General features: G+C 45.1%; 1 protein-coding gene across 1 annotated transcript in view; it reads right to left on the reverse strand.

Moving 5' to 3' along the window:
• The window catches only part of LOC134328362 (NLR family CARD domain-containing protein 3-like), a 46,187-nt gene extending 36,065 nt beyond the window's left edge, over nt 1-10,122 (reverse strand). The window contains exons 1-3 of the mRNA XM_063009466.1: nt 9,958-10,122; nt 9,554-9,735; nt 9,098-9,205 (exon numbers count right to left, since the gene is read on the reverse strand). Of these exons, the coding sequence (XP_062865536.1) occupies nt 9,098-9,205; nt 9,554-9,735; nt 9,958-10,122 (455 nt within the window). The remainder of the gene's footprint in view (nt 1-9,097; nt 9,206-9,553; nt 9,736-9,957) is intronic.
• Nucleotides 10,123-10,337: the final 215 nt, after the last annotated feature.

Raw genomic sequence — 10,337 nt, forward strand, 5'->3', positions numbered from 1 at the left:
AAACCATCTCATCTAACAAAATAGAATAAAATAATGTATAACAGTTTAATGATGCACCATACATACAGTGAAGCAAAAATAACATTCAAAGCTCAACAACATAAAAATACATCAAATCACCTAAATATTATCTACATAACACATACAGCAAAAACATGTGAACGTGGAACCATGTGTGTGTGTATGTGTGTGTGTGCATGCTTATGAATATTAATAGAATAGATACGTACAGAGATACATGAAGTGATATAAACACACATTAACTCCTCGGCAATAGAGAGATACAGATGTGCTAGTGGAGAGTTATTATTACTAAGCTGCTGTTCAAGTCCAGTCCAGTTGGTGGCGCTGGTGCGTCTTAAGTTGTTCTGCCATCCGCCATTAACCATCATAAGAAGAACAAGAAGCTGTTGTGTTTGTACTGTAGAGACTCATCTGTAAGTAAAATATGTATTTAATTATAACCCTTATATTTCATTATAATACATTCTAATTCATAATAAAACTAGAGTTCATAATAAAACATCACTGTGAGGATTTGAGGAGCTTTAACTCCACTTTTATTTAAACACACAAACTATTAGCTGCTCCGCTAACTGTTAGCATCACACATGATTCAGTACTGATGAACCGATTCATTTGAACCGATTTACCAAAATGAATCGATTGATTAGAACCGAGTTTCTTCATGATTAAATCTCACATTTTTATATAAACACGTGATATTTTTAAACTTTGTTTATAGTTGAACTTTGTTTATAGTTGAACTTTGTTTACAGTTGAACTTTGTTTACAGTTGAACTTTGTTTACAGGTGAACTTTGTTTACAGTTGAACTTTGTTTACAGTTGAACTTTGTTTACAGTTGAACTTTGTTTATAGTGGAACTTTGTTTACGGTGGAACTTAGTTTAACTTTTGTTAGGATAAATCTTTTGTTCAAAAGGTCCTGAAGAAAGCAGTCGAAGGAAGTCCAGAAAGTACTCTTTAAAACACTTTATTAAGTGTAAAAATAATCTGTGAATATATATCAGATCTAAGCCGGCCGGCGCTCCTTTTCTCCTGCAGTCTAGACACACCACGTAAGAAAGAGGCCGAATCTTTCTCTGCGCCAGTTTTTAAACTCAGCTAGGCTCCTCCTCCTTTACTGCTGGTGGAGCCAATGAAATGTGCTAAAGAGGCCCAGGCTCCGCCCTCTGCCAAGAGATTATGGCAGCCGCCATTTTGAATAGACCATGTGGTCTGGATGTAATACTTCCCATATTAAATGTACGTTTTTATGTTCCGAAAAACCTAACAATCCCCCCTTGAAAGCATCTTAATGCTTTCACAATAACTTTTAACTATAGGTTAGGTGTTTCTAGATCCCAGGAGATAAGGATAGCTGTCAGCAACCCCCCAATTTAACCCCTTCTGACTACATGGCCACTGGGCTGAATTTTATACAATAAAACGTTTCTAAAAATAAAAAGGCTACCAGTTAAACTAAAGGAACCGTACCTATCGCAACAGCTCCTAACCCTGAAACAAACAAACAAACAAAAAATAATAAAAACAGGAAATCAAAATAAAGTAATTTAAAAAATAGGAAATCAAACACGAGAAAAATAAAATAAAAACAATGGGTGCGTGGCTTCTACAGGAAGTCCGTTCAGGTTGTCCTCCACCAGACAGAGCTGCAGATATTCAGAAGGGGCCCATAGCTCCTGTGTCTCTGCATGACTCCTAATGTTGCACTTAACTAGTGTTTTCAAAGATGATCTATGTGTCTGCGAACTATATGTTTATGTTTTTTTTTTTTTCTCCTAGTCTAACTAAATTCTCCCCCCTGGTCTTGTTCCGCTCCGTTGATTCCGCTGGACTCTTCTTCCACATAGTCGGTTTTGTCGGGCTTTTCTGCTGCGGGTTGTTTCCTGTAGGCAGGTCCAGTTAGTGCCACTTCTGTCCCTTGGAGTGGGTCCTCCAGTCCCCTCAGTGTCTGCCTCTGCCAGTCCTTCCAAGTCTCCTTCCTTCATCACGGTGTGTGATTAGTAGTGCTGGTCCTCTCTCCTCATCTTGTCTGGTCGGTTTTACCTTTAATTAAGCAGAGTTAGTAGCACTTATACTGCTCGAAGTGGGTCTTCCGGTCCACCTTCAAGGGTATCCTCCTCATCATCATCTACCTGATATCTCGACAAATCAGCCAACACCATCTGGATAACTGGTGGATCCTGCCCCCCTCTGCTTCCTCTACTCACTATATCTATTACAAATCTTCCCATTAACACCCTGATACATGGGACACAACAACCACATACCACTAAAATTGCCGTTCCCACGCATGCTGACATCACCAAATTTGCAATAACTCCCTCCCATGGTCCAAATATCCCTTCTAGCCACTTAATCCATTCATTGTTTATCCCTGAATTTTCCTTCCATTCTCGTGACAAAGCCTTCAATCCTTCCAAAGCTCGTGTCACACTACCATCGGGTGCAGTATTATTAGGGATGAAGGTGCAACACGATGACCCCACAATCTGGCAAACTCCACCTTTTTCTGCTAACAACATGTCTAATGCCATTCTATTCTGTAAGGTCATAAGTGAAGTCTGGTCTAGCTGGTCTCTCAGTCCCTCAATGGCCTGAACACTGAAATTAACAAATCTCTGCTGATTGTAATAGAGATAGTTTATCCAGTCTACATTCTTATTGATAGTCACCCACCAAAAGAGTGCACTTTCAAACCCTGCAGCAATCTGGTTCCTAGCCTTAAATTCATCTGGGACCCCCCTTGGGACCCCTATACCATCAATCCACACGGTCTTGTCAAAGGATCCGCCAGGTTTGACCTCTCGGGTGTCTCTTCGATGGCTGTGGTGATTGGTCAGGACGTCCCCGGCATCCTCCACTCCGTGCTGCTTGTAAATTCTGAAAGGCATAATCAGAAAGACCAACGCACACTCCCCAGACCAATTCCCATGCAATCTTCGCCTGATTCTCAAATCTCCACACAACCATACTAAATCCGCCCTACTGAATCTTTGTGCATTCAGCTGGCTGCCTGTATAATTCCCATCAATATCCAGGATAATGGTTTCCTTACACCAACCTTCTGAAAAATGTCCCCTGTTTATCGGTCCTGGTTTGTTGCTCCTGAAACAGGTGTAATTGCCTTTATAGGCTTTGATGTTAGTTGGGGTTGGTTCCTGAGTTACTGGGTGGGTCATGGATAAGTCCCCACACCCTACTGGCGCAATTTCATTGAACAATGAGATTAGGCATGTCCAATTACCTGAAATTACTGGATGAGTGGCTAAATTAGGTTTTGCAGCTGCACATACAAAACAATCTTTAATATCTATGCTCTTTACTGTAAATCTGACCCATTCTAACCACATGTTAGGCTCCTCATCTCCAGTTTCCACCGCCAACTGATCGCGCCAGGTCATTGTTCCTGTTGGCGCTATGGCAACCGGTTGTGGCCCCTGACTACCTTCCCTTAGTTCCTCTATCTTGTCAGTTATATTGTTCGAAACTATGGTTGTCTTCGGTTTTACACACACTATGCCCAATGGGTCCTCGCCTTGTGCATCTACTCCTAAGGTAAAATAGTAATTAAGTTGGGGACCCCACCCAAAGCTAGATAGCTTGGGTAGGGTTAGGAGAACTGTCTTTCCTCGCAACTGAAGTTTTGTGCCGAGATAGGCTCGGGGCTTGTTGTCCAAATCTAATGCATGCCCCCTTGATAAACGGACCGTTGGGTCATAATGAATTTTATAATTTTGGTTCGAATGAGTGAACACTGATCCCCAAGTGGGACAGTAGGGTTCTGGTGAGGGATAGGAGGCGCAGCCATAAATATGATGACCCCTCCACCTATTTTCTTCACCACAATCCACTATTCTGCACACATCAAACACCACATTGGTGGGTCGGTTGTAATCTATCTCAATCTCGAAGCACTTGGTGGGGATTCTATGGTTTTGCTCAAGGGATCTTTTTGGTCTCGACCCCGGAGCAGTTATACTCGCAAAGTCGCACAATTCAAAAAGTCCCAGCAGGTGACACAGTCCTCTGAAAATTAAACACCTCATGGTTATTATTGGGCTACTCCCGTATCTAAGGTCAAATCTTAATTTGTGTTATACTCCCCACCTTGGTTTGCCTACCTCTTTTCCCCTTCTCCTTACCAGTCTGTCCCACCTTAAGCAGAATCAGGAATCACTCTCAAGGATGGGTGCCTGCAGATCCTGTCCAGTCCCGGCAAGGGTTCTGGTCGGAGGTTCAGCACGGACGCAGTGGCTCAGATGATACCAGGTGTTACCTTTCTTCCCTCTCACTCTGACTGCATGTGAAGTGGCTTCAGTCACTTCCCAAGGTCCGGTCCACCTCGGCTGATCCCACTTCCTTTTGTGCACCTTGATCCTGACCCACTGTCCTGGTTCCACCTCAGATAGCAATGGTACTCGTTCCTCTCCTTCTTTCGGTTTCTGGGGAGAGATACTGACAACAAACTTAGTTAAGGCTTCCATGTAATTGTCCAACTCTTCGTCCCACAGATCTAACATTTTGCCTACTGTTCTATCTCGTGGCGGACCTGACATGGGTCGACCAGTCAGCAGCTGGTGAGGTGAGTAATGAGAGTCCCCCCTAGGGGAGCTCCTCATGGACATGAGCACTAATGGCAATGCTTCAACCCAAGTCATCTTGGATTTATAGCAGGCTTTGGCCAATTTGGTCTTGATTGTTTGATTGGCTCTTTCTACAATACCCTGCGAACTCGGATGATACACTGAGCCAAATTTATGGGTTATTCCCAGGGCTTTTTCCACTTCTTGTAGTTGCCTGTTGCTGAAGTGGGTCCCATTATCCGACCTGATTGTGGTAGGTACACCATACCTCGGAATCAATTCGGTCTTAAGCCATTTCACTACAGTTTTGGCATCTTCACGCCTGGCAGGTATGGCTTCCACCCACCTTGTGTATCTGTCGATCATTACCAGTAGGTAACGATAACCCTTCACCACTCTGTCTGGACCCATGTCAGTGTAATCAATACAAATTTCCTTAAAAGGTGCGTCTGGTACTGGAAAGTTTCCGATAGGTATTCTGTAGGTCGGTTTCGGATTATTTTCCTGACACGCCCCGCATTCCCTCACATGCAACTGAACCATGTCTGCTAGCTTTGGATGCCACCAATTGGCCCTAAGGTGGTGCAGCATGGTTTTTGTCCCTACATGGGTGGGACCATGGGCTTCGATTAAGAGTAGCTTTAGTACCGCTCCTGGTGCCACTATCTTACCTTCGTGATTTCTCCAGATTCCGTCCACCTCTTTCGCCCCTTTCTGTAACCAACTATTCTTTTCATACGCTCCTGCCCTCTCTTGCATCTGTCTAAGATGAGTGTCTGTAAGTTCCGGCAGACTCAGTGTCGTCAGTGCTACCAGCTGTCTTACATAACCCCCAGCTGCTTTAGCCGCTAAGTCGGCTGCATTGTTTCCCTGGGCTACCTTGGTTTTCAAATTGGAATGTCCCTTACACTTTATTATGGCTACATGCTTTGGTAGGTGTACTGCTGTTAACAGTTCCTGTAACTCAGTCATGTGTTTAATAGGGGTGCCCTGTGAGGTGACTAGGCCACGTCGGAGCCACTGAGGTCCATCTACATGTATGGCTGAGTGTGCATATGCTGAATCAGTGTAGATGTTAACTCTTTTACCAGCTGACAGCTTCAGTGCCTTAGTTACAGCAGTGATTTCTGCCAGTTGGGCGGAAGCAGGTTGTGGTATGATTCCATCCTCTAAGGTCTCAAACTGTCCCTGTTTTTCACTTACCACCGCATATGAGGCTACCAACCCCTCGTTGCTCTTGTAGCAGCATCCGTCGCAGTACAGGTCCATGTCCCTTTCTCCTAGGGGTTCGGTGCTCAATTCCTCTCTAACCCTTAGCGCTTTACTAGCTACTAATTCACAGATGTGTAACTCATCTTCGTCTACTCTACCAGGAAGTGTGCTAGTCATATTAACAGTTTTTGCAGGTGCAAAGGTGATACTTGGCTGAAGAAGGGTGTCACTAATTTTTGAACGCCTAGCATTAGATAGTGTAAACGCAGCTGAGGTCAAGAATGCTACCACCCCATGCGATGTGTTGATTACCAAAGGATGACACATTACAATGTGGGCTGTTTTATCCACTGCTGTGGTTAATGCTGCCAAATGTTTAGTACATTGTGGTTGTCCCTGTACTACGGGATCCAATTTTGAGCTATGGTATTGGAGAATTTGTCTTTCCCCATTGCTCCCCCCTCTCTGAAAAAGAACAGCATTTACAATGCCCTCTTTTTCAGAGACATCCAGATAAAAAGGTTTAGTGTAGTCAGGGGACTGCAGATGCTCTGCAAGTGCGAGTGCTTGTTTTACTTCTACAAAACTGGCTTCCAGGCTGGTACTCCACTCAATTAGAGCAGTGAGGTTACGTTGACCCAATCTGGTCACTTCAGCCCTCAGTGGTGAGGTTAAGCCTGTGTAATTTGGGATGTAATTTCTACTATAGCCTGTCAGACCTAAAAAAGATAGCATCTGGCTGACTGTTTTAGGTTTAGGGAAGGCTCGGATCGTTTGTACAGCTTTCATAGTCAATGTGTGTCCCTTTGGAGAAATGCAACGACCTAAGAAGGTGACAACGGGTCGACAAACTTGTAATTTGGATTTGTTGACTTTATATCCTGCTTGTGCTAGCCTACAAAGGACCGTCTGGGTGTCTGTCAGGCAGGTGCGTGAGTCAGTGCAGGCAATAAGTAGGTCGTCTACATACTGAATTAGTGCTGTGTTCGTGTCCAGCAATTGGTCAGTCAGCAGCTGGGAAAGATCTTGTTTCAGACACTTGTTAAAAATACCGGGACTGTCCTTGTAACCTTGTGGTAATCTAGTGTAGGTGTATTGTTGTCCCCGATATGTGAAAGCAAAAATGTTTGCTAAATGTGATGGTACTGGTATGCAGAAGAAAGCGTTGGCTAAGTCAATGACTGTGAAGAACTTGTGTTCAGGGGTCAAGTTCTGTAGTGCTCTGTAAGGGTCTGGGACAGGTATGCTTTCAGTGACAGTCACCTGATTGATCAGTCTCAAGTCATGTACCATCCTGTATTCGTCCTTGTCCGGCTTTTTAACTGGAAGTATGGGTGTGTTCCATTTTGATCGGGTTGGGACTAAGACCCCAGTATCCAATAGGCCCTGTATAGTGGGGGCAATGCCAGTCTCTGCCTCAGCAGAGAGTGGGTATTGCCTTTTATACACGACCTCCGCCTCAGGTTTCATAGAAATAGGGGCGACATGATGTTTTACATGCCCTACGTCTATTTTGGAGGTGGTCCATAAAGAAGTAGGGACAGTCTTTAGCATCTGATCAGTCAGGTGGTGATCTGTGTGTTCTCGTCCATGGTGGCGTGGGAGGGAAACCTGTTCATAATGTACATTGTCCACACACTTACAGTCAATTTTCCAATACTTACTGTCCTGAGTTCGTGACAGATATGGAACGTCCGTCGGTGCATATGTCAGGGTCTGTGCAAGACATACCATAGGACCAAGCGATCTAGCTTCAGAACCTTTAGCCAACATCAAGGAGACATGTGGTGCCTGCGAGATGTCCGGATCCATTCTGAAGTATTCTTTCTGTTCCTGGTTTAGCTGCACCGCTGCTGCTACTCCCTCTGGTCCTAAGAAAATGGCTACACTACACAATTGGTTATTTAATCCTTCCATGTTTTGTTTCCATAAGTCATCATAAAGGTCGTCAGGGTCTCTGGTGTAGTACAAGGTACAATGGTACGGGTCTTGTGGGGGAACCAAGCAGGCTTGTGCCATCAACCAGAGTTTCCACAAGTTAAATACATACATTAAATTGGATGTGGTACCTTGTTTGTCGGGTGCGGTCAATCTGGCCCAGTAGATGTCGCAGGACTGAGGCTTTGGCTCAGAAACAGGCTGCATTATACAAATTCTGGCCTCTGGAGGAAGCTCCTGGCCTGGTAAAACTAACTTTGTACCTTGTGGGGTACAATATACAGTGGCCGATAATTTGCACAATACATCTCTGCCCAACAGACAAATAGGACAATTTGGTGAGTATAAGAAAGAATGGGTTAATTTTAGCTGTCCAATTTCCAGAACCATTGGGGTGGTGAAGTATTGGGTCTGCGTTGTTCCCGAGTATCCAACGGTGGTGATTGTGTTTGACGTAAGTGGAGGAATCCAATTGGGCTTACCAGTGATGACCGAAGCTGTAGCTCCAGTGTCGATCAAAAAGTCAAAATGCTCACCACCTACACCACAGGTGACAATTGGTTCTGGGAATATGTCACGACCTGTGGTGGACACTGGGCAGCATCAGTAAGGGTCTCCAGAGTGTCTAGGGCCCTGGGGCTGGTAGGCAGGTACTAAGGGTTGATTTGGAATTTCGGGATATGTTTGTGGTGTATGTCCCTGTGTAAACCGTGACTGCGGTGTCCCCGCAGGCTGGCTGGGGTAGGGACAATATCTTGCCTGGTGGTTTGGTTCGCCACAGTTAAAACATCCAGTCCTATCTGCTCGTCTAAACTGAGAGTGTGGCCTACGTGGACCTTCATTTCGCCTTTTATGTGGGGCTGCCCATTGCTGTACCGGAGGGTTGGGACAATATTGTGGCTGGTACTGGTGCTGGTATTGGACAGGGGCAGATTGCTGTATGTACTGCTGTGGCCTCTGTGATTTTAACGGTTGGGCGGGAGTTGCGGTTTGGGCCTGCTGTACATTATTGTTAGTAAACGTCTCACTTATCACCAATTGCTTTTTTTTACTCTTGTTATCCATTTCTGCCAGTTCTAACTTAATCAGGCGTTGTTGCATATGTTGTAGCCCGTCCACCTGCTCTGACTCCTTTTTATTATGTTTGGTGATGCAATGCACCACAATGGCTGTCCACTCGTCCTCTGGTTTGTTTAACAGTCCTATTACATCGTCTAGTTTGTCCTGTATAGCAGTTGGGAGTGCTTTGACAACTTGCGTCTTAAATAACAATGTGTTTACTGAATTGTGGTCATGTCGCTCTCCCGTGCACTGTCTCCAGGTTTTCTGAGCTCGCCTCAAGAATTCTCCTCCCTCTTCACCCTTATTCATGATCATGCCTTCTAACGCCTGGAGGTTCTTTTGTGTGGGGTACATGCTGCGTAATGCGTCCCAGACATCTCCTCTATGGTGTGAAAAAGGGGTACGAGAGGATAGTGCGGTAGTTCCTAGCTGTGTTTCTATTCGCCCAAAGGGTTCTTTGTAATCCATCCTCAGCATTATGGCTCTAAGGTCACCCATACATAAATTGTCAGCTGCGGTTACCTGTTCAAACTCCTCTATCCAAGGTTGGGCTCCTTTAATTAGGGGAGGTAAGCTATTCACTAACGATTGCATATCGCGGTGAGACCATGGGACAAAAATCTGAGCTCCGGAGGCAGTTTCGATCAGTGGGAGTTGCAGGTGTTTCCCATTTCTTAGTCTGAGTCCGTCGTCAGGGTGATTGATGGGCTGTCGGTGCATTTTGTCTAACATATAATCGTCCTCTAGGTGTTCCGAGATTGCCGAATCAATGGGGTTCACAGGTGGTGGAGTAACGGTCATGGGAAGCGCCCTATAGTCTGTACTAGGGGATTTACGTGTTGCAGTGGGTATGGCTACAGGGTGAGTCCGTGTGACGGTCAATGTGGTGGGGTGACAGTCCTGCTGGTTTACCTGGGGGTATGTCATTGGGTGGGGGTCAGTTGATGTCAAATGATAACCAGTCACTGTTATCTGTTCAGGGGGACCAGGTGGCTTGGATGTGGGAGATATGGTTGGGAGAGCTTGAAAAGAGGATCTGGTCTGGTCAGAGCCTACACTATCTTGTTCCGACTCACCACAATCACTACGATTGCCTTGAGGTGAGTGTGTAGGTACCTGTTCGGGGAATCTTACCGTGTTCTTTTCAGGTCTCTGTCGTTTTGTGCCAGTTGGTGACTGTTGTAGATCAGTCTGTTTATCTATGGTTTGTTTGTGTTCCTGTCTTAGGTTAGCCATCTCGGCGTTTAAGTCGTCCAACATGGCCAAGTGTACACTTAACTGCCCTCCGGTCACTACCATCGTAGTCTCTTGGGCTTCCGGACGGTAATGTGAGGGTGAAGCAACATCCTGCTTGGTAGGGTCCGAATGCTCCCCATTCCTTAGCGACATCTGCTGGAGAGCTTTCAACATATTATTTGCATATTCATATGGAGGAGGGGCCTTAGGTAGGGGCACTGCACCAGAATTCAAAACTGATGGATCAGGGACTGGTAACTTAGGTTGAGGTGCGTCAA

This window comes from Trichomycterus rosablanca, chromosome 15 (genome assembly GCF_030014385.1).
Source record: "Trichomycterus rosablanca isolate fTriRos1 chromosome 15, fTriRos1.hap1, whole genome shotgun sequence".
Taxonomy (NCBI): domain Eukaryota; kingdom Metazoa; phylum Chordata; class Actinopteri; order Siluriformes; family Trichomycteridae; genus Trichomycterus; species Trichomycterus rosablanca.